At 49.8% G+C, this 23,990-nt stretch overlaps 2 protein-coding genes and 1 pseudogene across 3 annotated transcripts in view; 2 read left to right on the forward strand and 1 right to left on the reverse strand.

The window, feature by feature from the left end:
- Positions 1 to 23,990, reverse strand: part of LOC149366712 (flap endonuclease GEN homolog 1-like) — a 361,675-nt gene that overhangs the window by 171,698 nt on the left and 165,987 nt on the right. The gene's annotated exons all lie outside the window — the stretch shown is intronic.
- Positions 7,778 to 8,893, forward strand: LOC149366723 (iripin-2-like). Its single transcript, XM_089567977.1, has one exon. The coding sequence runs from the start codon at positions 7,778 to 7,780 to the stop codon at positions 8,891 to 8,893; it is 1,116 nt and encodes a 371-aa protein (XP_089424103.1).
- On the forward strand, positions 17,453 to 19,110 carry LOC149366724 (uncharacterized; annotated as a pseudogene). Its single transcript, XR_016286653.1, has 5 exons — positions 17,453 to 17,578; positions 17,723 to 17,996; positions 18,100 to 18,273; positions 18,344 to 18,457; positions 18,515 to 19,110. The product of XR_016286653.1 is annotated as an uncharacterized LOC149366724 (transcript).

The raw sequence follows: 23,990 nt of genomic DNA on the forward strand, positions 1-23,990 counted from the left end.
CAAAACTAGAGACTGCATTCATGGCAATTTTCTGGAGTGAAATCTTGGAGCGCTTTGACAAAACGAGCGTAGCAGTTCAGAAACCAGGATTAGACATTTCTACTGCTGTAGAACTGCGGGGCTCTCTAGAAGGCTTTGTTAATTCGTTGCGACCTCTCTTTGATACCTTCGAGGAGAGAGCACGCACGCTAAGTACAAATAAATGTTATCAGGGTGAGGGCAAACGTATCATTTTGAGTAAGCACCCGGACGGAAAAAGCGATAGTGTGCTACGAGGTAGAGAAAAATTTATCGTTGAGACCTTCAATGTCGTGCTGGATAGCCTAGGCTCTGCTTTGCGCGTGCGAAAGGCTGCCTACGCTGAGCTCTGCGAAAGGTTCGGATTCATAAAATTGCTGACAGAGGTTGGCAGCGAGGCCTAGCTCTCTGGCACAGCAGGCTGAGAGGTTGGTGAAAACCTACGAAAATGATTTGGAACCAGCATTTCCCGCTGAAATCGTTCAGTTTGCGAACTTTCTGCACAACTCTGTGTGCAAAGACACGAGTTCCCTGGGAATAATGAAGTTGCTGCAAGAAAGAAAGCTTACTGATGTGTTTCCGAACCTTTCCATTGCTTTGAGAATATACTTAAGCATACCTATGACAAACTGTGAGACCGAGAGATCGTTTTCTAAGTTGTCGCTGATAAAAAGTCGCCTTCGTTCGAGCCTCCTTGACAATAAGTTGAACTCGCTTGCTATCATGCCCATTCAAAGTGATCTTCTCCGCGATCTATCTTTCCAACAGACTATATCTGATTTAGCCAAAGCGAAGGCGCGAAAAATGCCATTTTAAAATGAACTGTTTGCGGAGTACATGAAAAGTTCCAACGACTTTGTTGCATGTATCATCTCCCACCCTCCATGTTAACAATGAAACTCTGAGCAGTGTAATTCAAAAGATGTAAATCTTCGTTGTCCGTCTCTTGTTTGTTCTTGTGATATTGAGCCTGCTTGTAATGAGCTGTATTGTTGTTGTTTTTGATAGTGCCACATTTATTTGGTGTCATCTTTGCTTGTCTTTCCTTCAACGAAAGTATTTTAAAATATGCTTTGTAATTAGAGTTGGTAATTTTCATATGTATTCTAGTGAACTTTATTGTGTTTGTATTGCCTTAAGTATTGTATATATCTGTTGTATATTTATTGTGTAACGTGTATAACGATTACTGCAGTCTGATACTTGAATTTTAATAAAGAAGGTTTGGGTACAATCAAGCGTCTCCTCACAGGATTAGATTTAGTGATCCAAACAAATCCTAGCTTTTTCAGAAAACAGAATGCAGATTAAGTGAATTCGCTCAGTGAACAGATGTGCTGGTGTTTACAACAGCACGCGTCTCCTAAATTTTGTCGCACTCCTTATAGTAATAACACCGGGATTTTTTCTTTAGCTTTACCAAACTGAAAAACAAATCGGGATGTGCTAGCTTCTTTGAGGTCCCACAGTTTCACTTCGTGCTCCGGCGGCCACTAGGAAAGCGAAACACTCGTTTATGGGTTTATGTTTAGATTTATGGGCTTTAATGTCCCAAATCAACTCCTGCTATACAGGACGCGGATAATTTCGACCACCTCGGGTTCTTTAAAGTGCACTGATGTCGCATATTACACGGGCCTCTAACATTCCGCCTCCAGCGAAATGCGACCGGCGTGGCCGGGACAATTTATTTTGTTTTCTTTTTTTTCTAAGTATTGGTTTCGTAGAATGAAGGTGTGAATGAAAGAGAGAAATAGGTGCCGTAGTGTAGAGCTCAGAAATAATTTCGACCACCTGAGGATCTTTAACGCGCTCTGACATCGCACAACACACGGGCGCCTTTTTGCATTTTCCCTCCATCAAAACACGGTCGCCGTGTGGCTGGGTTTGAATCCGGGTACTCGGCTCAGCAGCCGAGCATCTAACCACTGAGCCGGGACTTTAATTCTCCTTTTCAAATTTTCCCCACGAGGGCAGTAGTAAAAGTTCATCGTGTGATCAAATTAATTTTAATAACCTTCAATATTACCCTCTCGGGCACTAATTAACGAGTGTCTCTATTTCCTAGTCGCTGCCGGAGCACCCATCTCAGCTTTAGGAAGCTAGCTCAGCCTGCTTTTCCTTGATGCGCTAGCATTAAAACAGCGCTGCGAAGGAAAACCCGTCGGTCGGCTTGTGTACGGCGTCACTGAAAGTGGAGAGGAGGCGGCGCGCTGCACTGCAGCCCCGCAAGTTGTCGGTCGGCCCACGTGGCTCTTCCGTGGCGTTCGGCGCTCGGCCACATACGCACACGTGTCGGGCGTTCTAAAAGTCGCCTGGTGTTTTTTTGCGCTGTAAACCTAATGCTACTGCGTTACTTCTGCATGAATCCCATTGATCGCCTTCGCTCTTTTTACTTGTTGGAATTAAAATGAAACATGGCATATATTCTAGTCGTGTAGCGGGGAGGAGGAAAGAGGGGGCAAGTAGAGGGAGAGGGGAGCAAGAAAGAGGGGGCAAGTAGAGGGAGGGGGGGCCTACATCCGCATTAGCCCAGGGCCCCCATTTTATGCAAAGCATACTACTTTAGCTACCACTTCAGCCCTTCACCGTGGTTATGCGCCTCCAAATCACGTGATACATGACGTCACACCACGTGACACGATGACGTCACGACAGTGGAGAAACGGGGGCCCACCTCGCGCCGTCGCTGTGGTTGTGCGCCTCCAAATCACGTGACACGATGATGCAACAGCACGTGACACGATGACGTCACGGCAGTGGAGAAACGGGGGCCCACCTCGCGGCGTCGCTGTGGTTGTGCGCCTCCAAATCACGTGATACGATGATGCTTCGCATTCTCCAGGCTTAACCAAGTTAAGCCTCAGCCATTTTTTTTATAATCCGGCCCTGTGCTTTTCGTCTCCTTTTGCTGTACGAGCTCGTTTTGTTGGCCATGTTCGTAGATAACGGGATGTAACATTATAATCAGTAGTTCAAGGAAAATTCACGTTCACAACAGTAGACATATTAGTCAGCGTTCCTTCCCTGCCAGGCTATCTGGCGGATATTTCTGAGAACGGCGAAGTGGTCACCTCTAAGAAGTCTCCTCTACCGAGAACCGGATTCATGCTTTCGCTTTGTGCGATAGATAGGTGCAATACACAGATGTAGACCTAAGGTCCCTAGATCGGTTTTAGTAGAAGGGCTGCGGTGTCTTGCACCTGACGCTTGGACTTCCTCGTCTCTTGCTGGACTCCAGTGATGACTTGACCCAGTTCGGCGGCGAGGTGCTATTTCCCGGGTGTCCCAGCTAAATGTAAACAACCTTTTAAAAAATACGAAGTGTCCTAGTCCAGGGAAACCAACTAAAGGTTGTTCAGAGTCGCATGGCCTAGTCTCGAGTAGTTTTTTCATTCATCAAAGTAAATTAGTTAAGCTTAATTAGCTAACTTTTTAATTATAGACTTTAGGAAAAAAGTGTCAATGGAAATGTTTTCGCCTCGAAAAACCGGCAGTAGTTCCGTTTCCATCAAGGTACGATTTGCGTAGCTGCATTTATCGGCCTTAAAAGAAAGTTAACACGTGACCAGTTGCTCGCTCGCGTCTCTGCCCCAATGTGCACCCAAAGTCTCATCGAGGTGAGGACTTCAGGAAAACAGAATTTTATTCTCTAAGGTGCATCTTGGGACGTTGAAGTGGCACGGTTGTCATGGGGAAGCTTTTTTATATTGTCTGAATTACGGTTAACGGCCGGTAAAAAAACTATTTTACGCAAATAGTACGTTGCTGCAAATGTTTCAGTCAGCTGATTTTCAAAACGATCTGCAACTTTTCCATTGACACTTTGTTCATCAAGTCAATAATTAAAGTTAGCTTATTATTATTAACTAATTACTTAACTTTGAAAACGAAAAAAAAATGTTCCAGGCTAGGTCACGCGACTCTAAAGAACCCTCAGTTGGTTTCAGACGGCTAGGGCATCCCGTGTTTTTTAAAAGCTTGGCTACATTTAGCTGGAACACCTGGTATATATTCATTTATAACCACCAGGGCTTTACGTGCCGAAAGGTGCGTAGATGTTCAACACACGCATGCCGTTGTTCAAAAACGTGGAAATGAAGCGACCTTCAATATCTCGGTCATGGCGCAGCACATTCACTCCGTTGTCGCGAAGGAAAACAAGAGCGACCCCCCCCCCCCCCCCCCCGATCTTCTTGTCCCAAAGCTCCAGTACGATTTCGTACCGAATGACGTGTCGAAGTTCCCCATCGAATGACGTGTCGACTTCCGCTTGCTTAGCTGCCCTCGTGAGGGCGCGACAGTTCAGCCTGCCTAGTACAAGAAAAAAAGTCGTGGTGGTGGTGGTGGTGGGGGGGGGGAGGGGGGGGGGGATCGGGAGGGGGGTCGGTTAGTCAGACTATGGAAGGGTTCTCCTCAAAGTCCACCCCAGGCGAGGTGAGAGGGTAGTCTGGAGATGAGTCATAACTATTGTCTGAAACAAACTCAGTCACATGCCTTGCCCCCACAGAACTCGCAGAGGGATGGCACGCCTTTCTCCTCATCGCTGTCAGGCTCGTTTTCGCTGGAACTAGCTAGGCGTGGAGGGTCATTAAGACAGGCGCGCTTTGTTAGGGGCCCTCCTTCTGAAGAACTTGTGCTTGCTTCTGGGAAGTTGTTCTTTGTCTGCTTCTTGGACTTCTTCCTGGGGCTTCACTTCCTCTTCGGGTGGGTTCACTTGGGGTATGTTTCTTTGTCCTCGTTGGCCCGGTCCCAGGTGGCCGGAACCACGTCCACTTCCCTCCCGTGAAATCCTGAACACCACGTGAACGGCGCGCGCCGTTCACGTGGTCGCCTTCTCTTTTTGCTCGACACGACGCATCAAACTAAAAATGAACCATTTGGTACAAGGAAGTTTAGTAAATTAAATTCCACTTTGTGCAACTAATGTGGTGTTGGTCCTGAAGCATAAATTAAAAATTATACTGTAAATCATGTTGCTAGTGTCTTCACGCAGACTGTGTTTCGCAAAATTCGGTGTTATTTAATCATTTTTGTTTTTGTTCTGTGATGGCCATAATTAAACTTATCATGCATCTCTTTGCGGGCTTGGCGCTTCGTGAGGTCATCGTGCACGAGCAGGACGAGTAATTTGTTTGAATGCAGCCCAACAGTCCCCTCGCAAGTGGAGTGCAACGATTACTTCAGATATGACTGATCAGTTCACTGGAGGACAGCTCCGTTGAGCACTTTATGGATGCCTTAGCCGTGCCACAGCAGCTTTCCGAGCTGCGTTGTCCAACCTGATTGGCACGCACCAAGCTTGAAAATAAATTATTTTCCCACAGCCTCTTCCACCATGCTCTTGGGCCCCCTTTCTTTACTCGCCATGGTGGCTAGTGGTAGCGCAAGCCATCCTGTGTGCGCTAGAAGCGTAATTCTTGTAACTCAAAGCAATAATCGGGTCTTTTTTCTGGGAATTCTTTGGCACCCTAATTTATGAATATTTGTTAGGTAGAATGGGTATTATAACTAAAAGGTAGGCAAGGATATACAGCGCATCAGGAGAGGAAACCAACCCGGTAAAAAGTCCAATTCTTTGTAAATGTCCGTTACCTGCAGCAACATTTGGCTAAAATTAATTCAGGGCTAAACGACAGGTTCAACGTTGCGGTCTTGAAGGCGCGTTTCCCAAAGGCTATGAAGCCGATGAATCTCAACCCCTCACCGCTTAGGAACGCCGCAATGCTACCATTCGAAGGCAACGCGCAAAAGAATCGCTAGAAGGACGCGCATACCATTGCTTACGCAATTTACCCGGTTTAACCAGAGCTAAACAATTGGCAATTTTTTTTTTGCATTCCTTCCACGAAAACCAGACACTGCGGCCAGGATTCGATCCCACGACCTTGTGATCAGCAGACGAATGCCATAACTACGTAGTCAGCAACCGCGGCTGGTCGGTCAGCTAGAACCACAAGCGGCAGACGGTATAGGATACTAATTTACAGAATGTAAGTGAATGCATTCCGGGGATTAGTGGGGCAGATGGATGGATCACACACACGTGACTGTGGGCAAATTAGAAAGCTGTCACCTCCCCACCAGCCTGTCCTTCGTGTCAAAGCTAGGGATAAGCAGAACTCGAAATGTGTACTTGACGCACGAGGCGTAGCCAAGCTCGAAAATGCACGGTATAATCTGCAAATCATTATCTGTATTACTTCGCTGGAATAAAATAGCTCAACGTTCAGTGATTGCTCCCTGAAGATAATCTTGAATCTTTTTAAATAATATTTTTGGAGATAATCTTGCACTAAATCCGGATAGAAATGTACTGTCTCTTCGCCAAATGGGAGGCGATGACCAAAGCGGCAAAATAGGGCGACGCGCTCTCCATGCCCAATTTTCATGACACCACGGTTAATCCTAGATTAAGCTGTGGTTAACCTTGGCCCCCCTACCCCGATTTCACACTAGCAGATCCAACGGAATCTGTCTAGGGAGGGAATCGGTACACCCCATAGGCCGGGAGGGGGCCCCTTTGAGGGGCATTTAACGCTTCGTTCTTGAGTGAGACGTCACGTGAAAACTATTTGTGGACTGTGCAAAAATTTCTTGTTCAATATCCGCCAATATGGCCTGAAATTCCCAAAATAATTCGATGCACCTGGTGCAGGCGCAATCTGAAAAAAATTCCAAACAAAGTTGCCTCGGTAAACCGGGTGTGGAGTGTATACCGCGAATTGTATTAGTAATATTTTTTTTTTACGCACAACCACGTATTTCTTCGCCTAGCATTTTATAAACAGGGATCCACAACAAAGAGAAGCCGATAAGAGGGCACTTTTGTCGACAAAAAATATGTCCGCCAGCCGACGTTTCGACCAGAGGCGCCCTGTCTTCATCCGTTTGCCGAAACGTTGGCTGGAAGGCTGAGCCTACCCCCTTCGACCCTTGTTCGTTTTTCTTTCTATAAATAGAAACAATTACTCCTCTCTGTAGTTACATTTTCGTGCAATGCCTGTAAAGGCCTGGGGGTTCGTAAATCAATATACATAGCACCTCGCCGCCGAACTGGGTCAAGTCATCACTGGAGACCAGCAAGAGACGAGGTAGTCCAAGTGTCAGGTGCAAGACACCGCAGCCCATCTACTAATCCGGTTCTCGGTAGACAAGACTTCTTAGAAGTGACCACTTCGCCGTTCCCAGAAATATCCGCCAGATAGTCAAGCCAACGTTCGTCAAGCCTGGCAGGCAAGGAACGCTGGCTGACTAATATGCCTACCCAGAGTAACATCTGCTGACATCTGTCCATCTGCCTCAAAGACAGTCTCCTTTGTGTCCTTGGTGAGGTCATCAAATAATCTATGGCAGCGCCTCTCGAGAGTTGGCAGCAGAGCATTCTTTCCCACACTGGAATTTCCGGAAAGAAGGCTCAACCAGGTCTTTCCGCGGCTTTGTGCGCGACCCAGTCGGGAGGGGGCGATCCATTGTCCGGACTGAAGTGTACCGCACCCTTCTTGCTGTTCCTGCTACGATGAATCATGCGCGTGGCTTGACGCTCGTGCTTCAAAGCTAAGCCAATCAGAACAGCGTTTTTTCACGAGAGAGAAAATTCTTCAGGCGCCATTCGCTGTGCCTGGCCGGGGTAAAAATCGAAACTCCCATTGGCCACCGCAGAGGAAGGGGGAAAAAGCAAAAAAAAAAAACACCACTGCCAGTCGGTATAAAAAGAGGCGCCTTACATGCGACCTCCAGACCTCGGAAAACATCCACCATGAGGTTTGACGGTGCGCCGCTCGTGAAAGCTCACAACCACTTCGCTGTGAACCTCCTCAAGCGCTTGGCGACGGAGAATCCTTCCTCCAACGTGTTCTTCTCGCCGACTTACATCGCCGCCGTTTTCGCCATGGCCTACGCCGGCGCCGCCGAAAGCTCGGAAGACCAGCTGTCATCGGTGTTGGGTCACACCGAGGTCGGCCTCACGGACAAGCCCTGGGTCCTCCAGGCGTACAGGCTCCTCCTCGAGCGCACGTACTCGAACGTGACGCTGGAAGTGGACAACATAGTCCTGGTGCAGGACAGCTTCGATATCTCCGAAAGCTACAGGCAGCAGCTGCAAGATGTGTTTGACGCAGAGCTCATGTCCGTGGACTTCGCCAGCTTCGGAGTCGACCCCGCGGAGGTCAACGCTTTGGAGCGAGAAAACATCGACAGCATCCTGCCCGAAGATGAGCCGCTGGGCATGGTTCTCTTCCTGTCCAACACCGTCTACTTCAAGGCTACCTGGCTGACCATGTTCGACCCGTGGGACTCAGGGAACAAGTCCTTTTTCAACCTGGGTACCACCGAGGTCAGTAAGCCGATGATGCAACTCACCAGCCACTTCCCCTACACTCGTCTCGACGAGCTCGGCGCGGCCGCCGTGGAGATCCCGTGCTCGGGAAACAGGTTCGCCATGGTGGTGCTGCTTCCGGACTCCGCGACGGAGCTCGCAGAGCTCAGGGACGACCTGTCGCTTGCGGTTCTCGAAGACCTCGGCAGGAGTCTCAGCCCCTGTCTGGTAGCGCTCAGCCTGCCCAAGTTCAACGTGAGCGTGAGCTACGACCTGGTGCCCACCATGCGAGCCCTGGGACTCAACGTCGTCTTCGGAGAGTGGGCCGACTTCAGCGGAATCAGCGCGACCACGCCGACCTACATCTCGGCCGCCTTCCAAAAAGCGTCTTTTGAGGTCAGTGAAGAAGGAACCGTCGAGCCCGCAGTGACCACCAGTTTGGCGGATGGACCTCCACCGGATATCACCGCGTTCACCGTGGATCGCCCGTTCATCTACTACATCAGGGATCGCAAAAACAACCGCATTTTTTTCATGGGTGAGATCCACAGTCTTTGAGATGGGAGTCATCGTCCTCTGCACGAGAAGAATTTCAACTGAAGGAGCGGTTCCACGGCAGGCAAGCGTCTGAAAAGTCGGGTTGAAATAAACTACTCATACTTTCACTGCATTTCTGAGACTTCGTTTTTATTCCCGGTCTGAACTTCCGCATTTTTATTAGTGGCTTAGAGGAGTATGCCAACGGCCCTTGACATGGGCGTCCGGAAGGGGGGGGGGGGGGGTGGCAAGTGGGGCGACTGCCCCCCCCCTCCCTCCTGGAATTGCGGTTATTTATGCACTAGTAGAAAACAACTACACAGCTTGATTAGCACGCTTAGGTGATATTAAGTTATCGAATTTTGCTTATCTAGTTCAATTCTTTGTTAATTAATAAATTCTGTTTGTTCACCAAGCCTAGCCCTAATTTTTGTTTCATGTGCGCAATTTATACTACAAATAGTTCCTTTTTGGTGCTAACCCGGCCATCGGGTGCACCCCCCTGGAAAAAGTTCTGCGGGCGCCCTTGAGCCTATTCGTAAGGCCCATTAATATCCTCACACAAAGGCCTTACTTCTTAGATTGAATGTCCCGCAAAAACGTAGCATCTAGTGAGAAGCACAGATGGTTTAAGGGAAGTAAGGAACAATGGGGATTTAACATAAGGGGTCACTGAATTGTGTAACAAAGGAGAAAGCGGATCATTTTGATGTACCTGACCGCTTCCTCTGAACATCCCCCGTCTGGTGCTGTGACAAACTTAATGGCTGTCATCTGTAATGCTTACATCTATTCTCAAAACGAGACCAATAAAAAGTATAGGCTTCCCAAGAACTGATTCTTTGGGTAATTTTTCACTTAATTCCTTGTAAGTGAGCTAGTATATATATGCACGCGCAGGGTGTCATGACATTCGAAACACCTGTAGACTGCGACCGTGCGGCACCTGAGCTGGGGCAGCGGAAATGAAAGGATACCAGGCGGGCTGTAGTAATGAAATGAAAGAAGTGAAGGGACAGTTAGAAAGAATGGGGAGAGATAAACTACAAAGAGATCTTGTTACATATTGAGGGCCGCCGAACCACTGTCGCTCACTGCCGCTCATTGCGTCGCCCGGTTTCTGGTTTGCAGAAAATATCGCCCATCGCCCGGAAGTGCCGCGCGAGACTAGCCAATGACGGTAGGTCTTGCGGGTGCGCAACTTCCGAGCCGTTTTTTTTTTTTTTCACCGGAGACGCAGCCGACGTAGCCCTCACCACGGCCGGTGCTCCTCCCTTGACGTCACGAAAAGAGGCCCACAGTCGCCGCCACTTACGGCGGAGCTTAAGGAATCGCGACCGGAATCAACTAGCAGCAATAAGCTTACATTTATCAGTCCACATTTTTTTCTTTAGTTAAAATACTGGAATGAATAGCAGACAATTTACGCGGAATTTATTTTGATGCACTAGCCGCAAACCATCTGTGCAAAGATTGTTTAAGCACTGATGTCAGCACCTCTATCGCATTGCGCCTTCTCGACTTTCTCAGTAGATGTTTTTCTTCATGCATTACTTGAAATAAATTTGCCAATATTTTAAAACTTTTCCTTTTTTCACCTGGTTTTATGAAGCATAGCGATAATGAAGAATCAGAAACTCTCGAATAGCTTTCACAACTGCGTATGTGTATTTTTATTGGAGATACATGTCTTTGTTCTAGGGTCATATTTTACATGAATACGATCGCTTTCGATACAGGTACATACATTGCCACAGTTCAAGTATTTACAACATAACAAGTGGGTTTAGAAGTTGACATATAAAACACTCATGTTGCTATTTACAACGGAACCGCTGCCTTATTCCGCAGAGTCTCAGCTTTTCTCTTTTTCGCCTTGGCGTTGGCATCCAATATTTTGTCGTTCATCTTGCAGCAGTAGTTCTTGAGGAAAATGTTCGTGCTACACCACAAGAGGTGTTTTAGAACAACTTCGCACTTGTGGCCATCCTCGCAGGTGTCAAACTCTGAGGAATCGTCACCGGCGAGCAGTTCAAGCGTGAGGTCCGTGACTAAATGAAACAGTCCTTGTTTGTTGATAGTTGCTTAACAACTACGTAGTTGTGTGCGACAGCGTTGACGGCAAATGTTGCTGGGTAAACAAGCCCGCCCCTGTCAAGTTGCTTCACAAGGTCGTATCGTCCATCCGTGTCGGATATTGATGTCGTCCTTTTTTCCGTGAGCGCATCCCTGCATTTTGTACACTTGAGCTTTTTAAGTGTTGCGTACACTGCATAGCCTGCCACATATACCAGCACCGGGACGATGTCTTTTAGTTCCGACAGTGCATCTTCGGTCACCACTACATTTAGGCTAGGTCGTGGATAGTCTGGTCGCAAGTGAAGCTCATCCCATCGCTCATCCATACTGATGGCTGCCAAAGTGCTTTGTAGCTGTAGCTTCTTTTCACATTCATACACTTGCCTCATCGACACATGATACTGGGATCCAGCTAGCATCCTGTACTTTCCGAAGCGCTCCTCCAGACTGTCGGTTTGGATCTTTCATAGAAGGACATATATGATAGCTTGAGCTCTTCGAAGCAGTACTTCGTAAACTCCACAAAAGCATATGTTGTGTGGTCGATAGCGGCATGGGTCTCTCTTGTTAGCGTACCGCTGTCCTAACTTTTGCCTTTCCACTCCTCCAACCAGGCCAAGAGATTGTGAAGGAAATTAATCTTGATGTCATTTTCCGAATTAAACACTGGTTCTTGAAACTTGTCTCTAAGCCTTTTTCCCTTCCAAGGCGTCCTCACGTTCACAATCTTCCACCATTTCACCACCAACTCAATGAAAGTGGCAGTCCCTTCGAAAAATAAGAGGTTGTGCTTCATCCCAAGGGCTCGCAGGGCCTGAGGAAGGTATTCATTGAAAATTTGCAAAGCCAACTTTACATTTTGTCGTTCGATGTTCGATGGATTGAGAGCTTTTCTTGACAGTCTGTAGCCATAGCTTAACAGCCTCTCGCACTCCAAGTTGTATAGATTCCTGATGGTAGCAAATGACGCAGAGAGCATTCGCTGTCCTCCAGTGCGGTCTTTTTCGAACTCGGGAAAGTAGAAACAATGTTGGTCGTTTTTCTGGTTAAGCCAATTATTGCGTATACACTTTAGTATGTGTACCGGGTCTATTACAAAAAAAGAGGCCTTGCAGGGTCCGATGGATGCGAATAAACAATTTGTTTAGAAGGAGGTGACGAGAAGTGAGACATAGCCTTTGTGTTGATGGCATTGTTGTCACTTACAACACATACTACCCTGTAGCCAATTTCTTCCAGGCCACATATTACTTTCCACAGCAACTGGTGCAGATACTCTGATTCAGCTTTTTGGACAGGGACGATGTGAGCGGCTTCCTTAAATTGGCACAAGAGGCTCTGCACCATAAAGACAAGTGCGTTGGTTGCTGCACCCGAGCTGTTCAGAGCAGCACCTGTAATATTGCCTCCTTTATAATCGAAATAAGCCTAGATGTGAATTTCGTCCACCATCAGTGTCACAAAACGTTGGCGAACATTCAAGTCGGTGATTCTTCCGGCCATGTAGCGGAGGAACGATTCACTCTGATGTTCCACTTGAGGATTCATGCCATACGGTGAGCATATCGATCGAATGGTCACTGGGTGCGGCAGAGTCATGATTCCAGATCCGCGGATATATATTGGTATGCGTGAGGCGATACAGTGAAAAGTAGGCAGCAAAATATCATGAAGTCGGCTTAGCGTCTCCGAACTTTTTTCATTGAGAGTAGCTTCAATTGCTAGCTAAGAAATTGTATGATGTTGGTGCTCTCATCTGTGGGCGAAAAAGATAACTTTTCCAGCAGGAGAAGAATCTGCTTGCAGATGTCGTCGTTAGCAGATTCAGGACTTTGACTGAGGTCGCCACTGCTTTTTTCAATGACCTCAAGTAGCTCCACCATTGCTTTCTTGCTGTTTGCTACTGTTGGGATGGAGAAATTGGTGCCTAGTTTTGTTATTGGCATTTTTACGAAGTGAACTGTCACGCTAAGGTCGGCTTTTACTGCAACTGAATATTTGATGCATGGAGCTTCGTCTCCAGTGATGTGCACTAAAATATGGCGTTCACTCCCTTCAATAGCATGCCAGAATGCAGACTTTTTGCTTCCTATATATTCCGTCCAGTCTTTTAGGTTTAGAATCCTATCTGCTTCTTGCTCTTCGCGGAACACTTCAGCTGACTCTTCAAGCGCTTTCCTCAAAGCAGCAGCCTCAAGACGCATGCGCTTCGAGTCTGGGTCATCCCTTGAGGTGCTTGGCTTAGAAGTGTAAGACGGGCATCCCGGAAACTTTGAAGGGATTGCACCTGGGCGAAGGCGCAGATGCGAAAGGGGTGAAGTGGTGGTGCGCCCTGTAACCTCGTCGATGTGGGAGGCCTCTCGCACGATGTCAGCCTTAATAAAGTGAAGCTCGCAAACCTAGAAGGAAGTTAAATTTTTGTTTAAATAGCAGTTGTAGCTTGGCAATAGTTTTCTTGAAAGTCTGCATTCGCTACCCACAGTGCTAACCAGCTGCTAGATTAAATACACTTTTTTTTACAATGCATGAGCATATGCTTATCGTAGTTTGCAAAAGTAACTATTTTATAAGGATGTTTCGGACAGCTTACCCTGGAGTGCGGTGATACAACTAAGTTCTCTCGTGGTATTGCCCTAATCCAGGCGTTCTGTTCTTCTTCATGCCGGGGAAACTTGAAAACGTGGTTTTTGGGACCCGATTTGTAGTTAGTCCGGCAATTGGGCACGCAGCACTTGTTAGGCATATCCTGGCAGAAGCGTAATCCACATTCCGTAATCCAGCGATGGCACTAGAAGATCGTCTCGGACACAACCGCACGCGCAGCACGAGGTTAGGCACAGTCAACGTCTAGAAAAAAATGTGCGTTCGGAAGCATGTCGCGACATGCCATGACTTTCCCCCAGGCAGTGAAGGAAGTGTCACGTGTTACCAGAACGGATCGCATTGTCGTCTCCTTCGTCCCCCACTCTGACTTCTCGGTCCAGGCCTCATTTTTGTACCTTCCAGGCCTCATTTTCAACACGAGTGCGCTGCTCGTAGCTTCGAGACGTGCTGCACGGAACTTCTATGTGGGCCTCTTTCGCGTGACGTAGCTCAGGGGGGGAAGTAACAGCCCGCAGGCCTTATGTTGAGACCGGCCGTGCCCTCACTGTAAGTTATCGGTAGTGCGTGCGTGGTCATTACTACCGCTAATTCTTTCTCAGTGCCCCGCAGCTGCCGTCTTCAATGGACCCCCCCGCCCCCTCGACGGGACGGTGGGGTGCGCTCGAAGGGAAGAATGACATTTCTTGAAACGATGTGCGCGCGCGCGCGCGCGCAGGCGCCGGGCCGCTCGGGCGTCCATCGCCCCTTGGGGCTGATTCGCGCCGGCTAGGCAAAAGAGCGGTGAAAGCTATGTGGCTGAAGGGCCGCCACACGTCGACCCCCCCTTGTCTTAATCCCCTCGTCTTGGCGGACACCAGATATGCGACACAAGCTCGCGACCAACGTCTCGTTCGAAAAGACTGCAGGATTCCTGAGAGGATTAAGCACTGCCGGACGGAGCGGCGTCAGGGCGCCGTTGACGAGGGGGCAAAAGAGATGAGGAATAGCCGGCGACAGCGCGTCTAGCCGCGAGCAGCGAAGGCCCGAGTTGGGTGACGCTACGGGTACCGGAGAGGCGCCGACTAAACAGCCTTGGGAAGGCTAAGTCGCCTTCGAATGCAGGTCCGAGCTCGCAGTGGCAGTTACAGCGGTAACTACCCGTTTAAGCCCGATAATCCCTTAATCCGGGACGACGCCAAAGTCGAGGGTCATTGGGGAAACCGCCGTCACGTGCTCGCACGAGTGTGTTTTGTGTTTGTGTTTACTTTTATTTTGGAGGGAGAATGTTCTACCCGCACATGCTGGCACTGGCTGGCACGACTGTGCGTTTGTTTGTTTTTTTTTTGCAATGGAGAGGGTGTTTTGCCCTACGGAAGCTGGAGGGCTGGCCATGCCCTTGAAAAGCCAATTGTGTTAACTGTGCAACATGATTGGAAGCGGCCAAATGTGGGCCGGGCCTTTAGGGCTTTAAAACCGGGCCCCGGAGCTGGAAAAAGGGTTCTGGGCTAAGGTCAGGTGCTATGCATCTTCGGCTATGCCGAGTAGGGGCCTCCCCTAGTGTTAGCCAGTTCCACCTTTTTGTTGTTTCTCTTTCTGCTGCTTAATATGTCTCCAGTGCCTTAACTTGTATGTGATTTTAAATATCTGTACATAAACTTCAAGTATTCGCCTTATCAGTAATCCCTGCATCGTAACTCATTGCAAGACCGTCTCTGACGGGGCACCCCTGGTGCGAAGAAAGGCTTCAGTCTTCCAGTTAAGCAAACCGTCTCTGGCGGTGCACCTCTGGTGCGAGGAAGGAAGATAAAGAACTTGTGTGGAACTTTACTGGCGCAGTCGACAGGATCCTGCGGCGATCGGAAGACGGCGCAGGAAGAAGACTGAAGGCAGGGAAAAAGGCGACGACCAGGCAACAGGTCAGCTTTCGAGAAAGGACCTGCGGAGAGACGGCAACCAGGAGAAGCAGCGCGTCGAGTCGGAAACTCGACGGTCACCTGCGGGTCGAAGCAAGGCGGCAGCAGCGGGCACAGGAACAGCGGCGTGCGACAGCTCATCGCAGCGCGCGGTGAAAGTGGCGGTGGACTCCGACACCAGGAAGCTGGCAATGCGGATCGACGCATCGAAACCGTGAGTTTCCTTGGTTGCATTGTTCACGTCCCTGTGCATGTGTTCGAGCCGGTAGGACAACAGACGGCGTTATGGAGGGTTATCCATGGCGACCCTCACTCGATGGGAGGTGCCAAGTAGAATTGGCGAAGGCGCGCTTGGCGTACTTTGAGGCCAAACTTGCAAAGGTAAATGGCGGAAAGACGCTGCTTCGCGAGGAAAAACCTCAGGACGTTAAGTCCGTTTTGAAGGCGTTAGAGGCAAAGCGCCAGCAGCTAGAGTTCGAGGTGGCTGAGCTCAAGGGGGTTAGGAGGGCTAGTGAACTAGCCAGGGGAAACTACTCCGAGTCCAGACAGACTGCGCTGGAAGGCAAAGGCTTGTGCTCTTCGAGCACAAGTGAAGGAAGCAGCAGCCTGGTGGCTGTAAATAAGCAGCCGGCATGCGGGAACACCTCGTCGTTCGAAAAGGCCGAAAAAAGGCAGGAGGTGAGGGCGAGATTCCTTAGGGGGCGCGAAAATATCACAGCTTTTCCGCCACTACACGCGGCTAGCAACGAAAAGGAGCAGCCAAATTCCGATGTTTCGGGGGCAGTCGAGACGAAGCTGTCCGACAACAAACAGGACCGCGATGAAATTCCCGCAGGCTCGATGGCGGAGGTTGTGACCTCCGACATATCAGATGAACGAAAGAAAAACTGCCAGGCAGAAGAGAAAACTGAGTCAGCTTGTCGAGAAAGTGTAATCTCAGGCGAAGAATGCATCCTGAGGGAACGCAGCGCCACGGTATTGGAGGCGGTGATCTCGCACTGCGATGATCCAGCCGCCCAGGTTAGCTCTACTCCAGATGAGATCAGGAGCGACAATGCGAGTCCAGGAACGTTGGAATTGAGTTTGAAAATTCCAAAAACGCAGTCTCAAGCAAGCTGCGAAAAAGAGCAGTTCGTTCATCATGAAATGGCCAGCGATGACAGACGTCAGATTGGCGAGTTAAACGAAGCTACGGAGCCGGCAAGCCCCTATAAGGCAGGGAGCGGCAATTTCAGTGTTGGCTCGTGCAGGAACGGGGCAAATGGCTCCAAGCGAGGCGAAGTAGCCGAAGGCAGGGGCGTGGCTTTCAAATTGAAAGTCGCTGCCAGGAACAGTACGTTCCGTGCTGCGGTACGTCAGATTAGTTGTAGCAAAGCCGGCCGCACTAGTATGGTTAGACAGGGCAAGGGATGCGCTCCCCACGCAGCGCGAGTTTCGTACCGGCGCGCCGGAAAGAGCGGGCCCTCATGTGCGTCGTGTGGTAAGGGGTTTGGACCCATCGAAGACCGGGATGTATTTGATCCTGGAGGGCACCAGCTTCAGAGTTCTCGCCCCGTGGGGTCATCAGCCTAACGAGCGGAGTGACCGCCAGGCGTTGGCGTTAATCGGGTAGATTAACGCGTAGCGGCTCGAGTACACACAGGGACGCTCGGTGCGACTAAGGAGGCTCACGTGGCCGCCTACGGACCCCATATCAGTGCTACTGAGTGCTCCAGTTGCGAGTGTCTGTGTGTATGTGTGCTCGTTCGCGAGCAGGACGACGGTGTGCATGCAGGTGAACTGGGTATAGCCTATCAACTTGAGGTCTCCTCGATTTGGCTGCACTTTCTGCACTAGTTCAAGGGTGCTGCACTCTGGTGCTCGATTTGGCGAGTGCAGCGCGCGCCACCTGCACCGCCGCACTTCATTTGACATCGTGCAAGCCTTTTCGTGCACGAGTTCTCTGCACGTTTGCACTCGCGCCGCTGTCAGTTCACTTCAGTCAGACTTTAGTGCACGAGGTCACGAGGTGCCACAGCAGACGACATGAAGTTGTTTATCGATGACAGAGAAAGGGACGTGTTCCCCGTCGTTGACGAGAACGGGGTCCATGCGGACGGGGAGCAAGGAGGATTGCTATACGAGACGGAAGGTGAGTGTCACCATTTGAGCACATGTGACGGTGATAACAACAATAGCACGTGTGTGGTAACTTTCTCGGGCGCGCAGTTCGCACTGCTGTTTTTGCCACAATGGCTTGCTGATCCTGTTTTTTTCTTTACTCTATTTTTCGTAGACGGCCTCCGCCTCAGCGTTCGTTTTATGAACGAGGCCGACGGAGATGGCAGTGCCCAGCTGCACGGAAGCCAAGGGGGTACGGCCCCGGCAGCCGACATTAGAGGTGCGGCCCCGGCAGCCGCTAATTCACAGCTGGCGATGCCAGACCCAAGTCCGAGCGCCGAGGCCCAGCCCGATGGGGAAAGATGATTTTGGCCGAGGCCTAAGACGCTTTTTCTGATAGCAAGATATAAAGAGTTCCTCGAGTTGGGGAGCAAGAAAGGCGGCTTCAGGTAAGTCGTGCATTACTATAGTAAACAAATTTGCATATATCTAGCAGTAACATTTAATTTGTTTGGCTTCTTGCGTGCACATGCATTACTCCAACATATACAGAACGAGAAAGCTCATGTGGACGAAGCTGGCGGCCCTCATAAATGCCGAGTTCGGCAGCAACGTGACTGCGCTTCAGGCAGAGAATAAATGGAAATCGCTAGAGCGAAGTTACAAAAACGCGAAAGCGAAAAATAATTCATCGGGCCACTCTCGAGTATCATGCGAGTTCGAGAGGTAAGTAAATTCATTCAATTTTGTGTTTCTTTTTTTTCAAACAGCTATAAAAGCTTCTTAAATTTTTCAGTGAGTTGGCGGAGGTGCTGGAAAAACAGCACCACATTTCGCCAACTGTGCTGCTGACACAGGGCAGAGTCATTACTGCCCCGCAAGCCCCTGAACAAGAAGACGCTGCCTCAGGGTAAGTTGTTTTTATTTGTGAAGACATGAAGGGAAGTCATTCTCATGCATTTTACAGGGAAGAAATTGAACCCAGCAGCGAGCCCCAAGCAGAGCCACAGCCACCAAGAAAAAGGCGTCGCAGGGACACCCCTGTAGAAAGCCTATTGAAAATAATTGCCGATGCGGAGGCTGCCCGGCAAAAACGACACGAAGAAAGGATGGCTATACTGAAGGAGCTGATTAGTGTCGTCCGCTCTAATAAAGAGTAGAGATCTAAACGTGTCGGGCAAAGAGTTTTTCTAGCACTGATGCTGAGCAATCATTTGCCTTCGGCTCTCAGAGCACGCTGGTGAGGTGATTCCGATATCTTCATCGTCGTTGCCGACATCGTCAAGGTGAGGGTTGTCTCCAAGCTCGGCCATGAAATCTCTTTCGGCATTACACAAATTGTGAAGCACACAGGCGCCCAGTACAATCTTGCAGCACTGCAGAATGCTCTTGGCGTCAACCAGATACAGCCGCCTGAAGCGTTGTTTAACAAGCCCGAACGTATTCTCTACAGCCACTCTTTGCTGGCTATGATACTTGTTAAACTTCTTTTTCCAAGAAGGAAAGCTTGACCCATTGTCCCTGTAGGGCGTCAATAGCCACGGAAGAAGCGGGTAGGCCGAGTCACCCAGTATGTAATCGTCCCCGCATTTTGTGGTGGCTTCCGAGAAGAAGGGACTCTCTCTCAGCACGCGGCCATCGTGCGCAGAGCCGGGGAATCCAATGAATACATCCAGGAATTTGTTCTGGTCGTTGCAGATTCCCTGCAATATTATCGACGGCCACTTCTTCCTATTGATATAGGAAGCAGTGGAGTCTTCGGGCTTGCTAATCTCGACATGGCTGCCATCAATGCAGCCAACAGAAATTGCGGGGACCTTTCCCACCACTCTTAGAGAGAAAACGTGCCTTGCTACGGGCCAGCTCTGTACCGTCTGGCCAAGCGATTACTTCGGCGCTGATGTTCAGCAGAAAGTCCAGTACCCTCCGAAGGCACAACACAACAGAAGACTCGGTCACGTCGAATCGGTCGGCCACAGAATTCATGCTGCTTTGATTCCCGAGATAGCTGAGGGCAATCAAAATTGTCTCTTCGGCAGAAATTTGCCGCCGTCCGCTCACAGCCTTTGGATACGAGGAAGAACGCCTGAAGCGCTCACACACGAGTTCACAAGTCTCTCGGGACAACCTGAAGAGCTTTTTGAACTCGAAGTTGAAGTATCTGGACGTCACCTTTTCGAAGTAGCCACTGACGCGGTTGCGGTCTACACGTAGTAACTTGCATGCCGCAAGGGCAACTGCAGCTTCTAGCTCCGCGTCCATCTCGTCGTCGCTCTCGTTGTCCTCTACAATTTCCATCGCTAACAGAACAATGTCCGCCACGTTTTTCCGCGATTCACACATTACGCGCACTTCACTCTCGTCGTCTTCGACTATTTCCATGGCTAATTGAACACCGTCTGTCACGTTCGTCCACGATTCACTCACTAAAATCACTTGTTTAAGCACTGGTTTAATCGGCCAGTCGAAGGCTGCAAACAACGGCCAACAACGGCGCACGGCTACCACGGCAAGACTTGACGGCGTGCGGCGTAGCGACGCATGGCGCTCACAACATGCTCACAGCAGACCCAGCAGACGACAAGGCTTGCACTATACTGCACTTGATTCGGCCGCTGCACGAAGAGCGCTAGTGTCGCGCTGCACTCGCACCGCAAGAACTGGCGCTGCACTAGCACGGCACTTTTGTGAACTAGTGCAGAAAGTGCAGCCAAATCGAGGAGACCTTTGGACTCCGTTTTACGGTGCACAGCAAGCATGCCACCGGGTGTATTTGAGTATGCATTGTGCTTATGTTTTCTTGGTGCCCGTAAGCAATTTGCTTACGTTGTATTGGTGCCCGTGTGCATTATTTTGCTTTTAGTTTTGTTGATGCAACTGGTCCCAGCGCGACAGCTTGGACTCCGGCCAATGCGCTGGATTTAAATGTGTGAAACGCGCATTTGAATGTGTACGTTTCGTTTATGTTATGTCACCCGCAGGGTGGTTTCGTGACAGGCTCCGATCCCTTTTGTTATAATTCTAAAAGTGCCATTTGAGCCCTTTTTAGAATCTTGGAAAGGGCGTGTAAGGTATCGGTAGTGCGTGCGGGGTCATTACTACCGCTAATTCTTTCTCAGTGCCCCGCAGCTGCCGTCTTCAATGGACCCCCCCGCCCCCTCGACGGGACGGGACGGGACGGTGGGGTGCGCTCGAAGGGAAGAATGACATTTCTTGGAACGATGCGCGCGCGCGCGCAGGCGCCGGGCCGCTCGGGCGTCCATCGCCCTTTGGGGCTGATTCGCGCCGGCTAGGCAAAAGAGCGGTGAAAGCTATGTGGCTGAAGGGCCGCCACACGTCGACCCCCCCCCCCTTGTCTTAATCCCCTCGTCTTGGCGGACACCAGCTATGCGACACAAGCTCGCGACGAACGTCTCGTTCGAAAAGACTGCAGGATTCCTGAGAGGATTAAGCACTGCCGGACGGAGCGGCGTCAGGGCGCCGTTGACGAGGGGGCAAAAGAGATGAGGAATAGCCGGCGACAGCGCGTCTAGCCGCGAGCAGCGAAGGCCCGAGTTGGGTGACGCTACGGGTACCGGAGAGGCGCCGACTAAACAGCCTTGGGAAGGCTAAGTCGCCTTCGAATGCAGGTCCGAGCTCGCAGTGGCAGTTACAGCGGTAACTACCCGCTTAAGCCCGATAATCCCTTAATCCGGGACGACGCCAAAGTCGAGGGTCATTGGGGAAACCGCCGTCACGTGCTCGCACGAGTGTGTTTTGTGTTTGTGTTTACTTTTATTTTGGAGGGAGAATGTTCTACCCCGCACATGCTGGCACTGGCTGGCACGACTGTGCGTTTGTTTGCTTTTATTTTTTTTTTGCAATGGAGAGGGTGTTTTGCCCTACGGAAGCTGGAGGGCTGGCCATGCCCTTGAAAAGCCAATCGTGTTAACTGTGCAACATGATTGGAAGCGGCCAAATGTGGGCCGGGCCTTTAGGGCTTTAAAACCGGGCCCCGGAGCTGGAAAAAGGGTTCTGGGCTAAGGTCAGGTGCTATGCATCTTCGGCTATGCCGAGTAGGGGCCTCCCCTAGTGTTAGCCAGTTCCACCTTTTTGTTGTTTCTCTTTTTGCTGCTTAATATGTCTCCAGTGCCTTAACTTGTATGTGATTTTAAATATCTGTACATAAACTTCAAGTATTCGCCTTATCAGTAATCCCTGCATCGTAACTCATCGCAAGACCGTCTCTGACGGGGCACCCCTGGTGCGAAGAAAGGCTTCAGTCTTCCAGTTAAGCAAACCGTCTCTGGCGGGGCACCTCTGGTGCGAGGAAGGAAGATAAAGAACTTGTGTGGAACTTTACTCTCACCATGGCAGGTTGTTGTGTAGTGTTTTTTTTATTTTGCATTGAATATGGAAAGTAAAAGAATTTTTCTACCCCGGCATCTGCTATCGCCGCTGGAAGCACCTGAGCTGGGGCAGCGGAAATAAAGGATAGCAGGCAGTGTGTAGAAGTGAAAGGAAAGGGGTGAGGGGATGGCAGAAAGACAGGCATTGCGAGTTTCCGTCGGCGTACCATGGCGGACAAAGACGCTGGGGAGGCCGGCAGCAGACTGAAAGAGCGCGCGCTCATGGAGGAAGGAAAAAATGCGTGCGCTTTTTTATGTCACGTGATTTTGCGTATTGGAAAAAAATAAAATTATTGCCCACATATATTTTTGTCAATGTTTTTATTGTGTTTTATCTTGTGTGGAGCCTTAGGAACGTTGTTCTACGCGTTAATTAACGCAAAATGACTGAACGCTGAAGTGGCAGCAGTCGAGCAACAGTGAAAACGCGCCGCTACGACGCCGAGTCGCTTCGTGCGGTTTGAGCCAGCGACAGCGGTGGGCGACGGCGTCGTCATCGCGCGACGCATCGCGAAGGAATATCGCCTCATGCGGTTACCGCTCAACACATGCACTAAGCTGAACACGCGCACGAACAACGCTCAGTACATCTCCCGGTGCGCTTTCTTCGGGTCCCAGCCTCTCAACAGCGCAGCAAAATAAAGACGCAGCCAGAAGAAATTACGAGACGGGACAACGAATATTGAACAATAAACTAGCCGGAACTTCAATACGTTACATAACTGATCTGTGACAGCTCTCTGCATCCCACAACGGCCTTACATTCATAACTCGCTGACTTCAACGAGAACGGCAGGCAGCAGTCTGGCGACAATGCTTCTGTTGTGGAATATGGCGGACGTAGTGCAACCACCGTGACTGCGGGGCTTTATCGTGAAATTCTGGTCACCGCAACTGCAGCGAAGACGTCACCGGCAGTGATGCATTGCAAGCATAAGATCTTCACCACACTTCGTAAGGTTCTTCCGGAGATCTTCTTTCGTGCCTGCCATCCGGAGGCCAGGCTTGCTACCCGTAGATCGTAGCGTCCCAGCACTGATTATTATAGCTGCCCCGTTTTTAAAGGACGAGACTGAGTAGACGCTGTATTCGGTGTTCACATTTCGCAGGGATCGTTAAAAAGGCCTCGCCTTTTGTTACTACCTGGTTGCTCCGACAGCGCCATGGCTGCCTGGTCGATGTTATGCTCACAGGTCGCCTCGTTGCGCTCTTATCGGGTGACAGCGGAACCCGTTTTTGAGGAAAATCGGCTTGTGTGGAATCCCATTATCTCTGATCGGCGGGTATTGGCGATAGCTTTGTTGCATTGTTTTGCGCTGTGGTGCTATGCCAGCTGTCGCGATCGGATGCTGCCGTCAGCTAACTGCTCGCACAATTTGGCGCAATTAACTCCCTTTCTAGACTGGAGTAAATGCTGGTAAATCCTCATTTTTACTCCCTTATTCCCTCATGGGAGTAAAATGGAGGACAGTCCACCTTTTTACTCCCCATTCATGGAGTAAATGTTTTCACAAATGGAGTAAAGAGGGTTGGCCGCCACCATTTTTACTCCCTTTTGGGTATATTTTTGTTTACAGTGCAGTCTAGAAAGGGAGTTAATTGTGCCAAATAATCCACCAGTGCTGAAATGGAGTAAAAAAACGCACCATTTTGTGCAATCCGCCCCGCCGCCTAGCGTCTCGTCTGCTTTTAGTCAGTTGTCGGATAACGGCGGTGAGTGACGACCGCTTGGTTACCATCATCGCTGGATCTCTGCTGACTTCTGCTCTTTCACGGGGGCCTGCCACGGTACAAGATATCGACTTGTCGCCGTTTTCCGCTGCAGTACGTTGCATAATTCAATTGCTCCTGTGAACCCTCCAGTGCTCTAACGATACCTGACTTTCCTTTGTTTGTGTCGCCACTCCGTTACAGGCCTACTTTTCACAGGCTTTTTACAGTGTGGTTCTCGCAATGTATTACAGCAGATTATGTGTTGCATGTACATGGAACTGTGATAGAACATAGTGTCAACGCTGAGCTCTTGATTGAGCTCATGAGGCCACATTTTTTATC

This window comes from Amblyomma mixtum, chromosome 1 (genome assembly GCF_055824585.1).
Source record: "Amblyomma mixtum isolate Tamu chromosome 1, ASM5582458v1, whole genome shotgun sequence".
In the NCBI taxonomy this organism is placed as follows: Eukaryota; Metazoa; Arthropoda; class Arachnida; order Ixodida; family Ixodidae; genus Amblyomma; species Amblyomma mixtum.

What these genes read in the sequence shown, in the direction of transcription:
- LOC149366723 (XM_089567977.1), top strand. Translation starts at nt 7,778, where the DNA reads ATGAGGTTTGACGGTGCGCCGCTCGTGAAAGCTCACAACCACTTCGCT.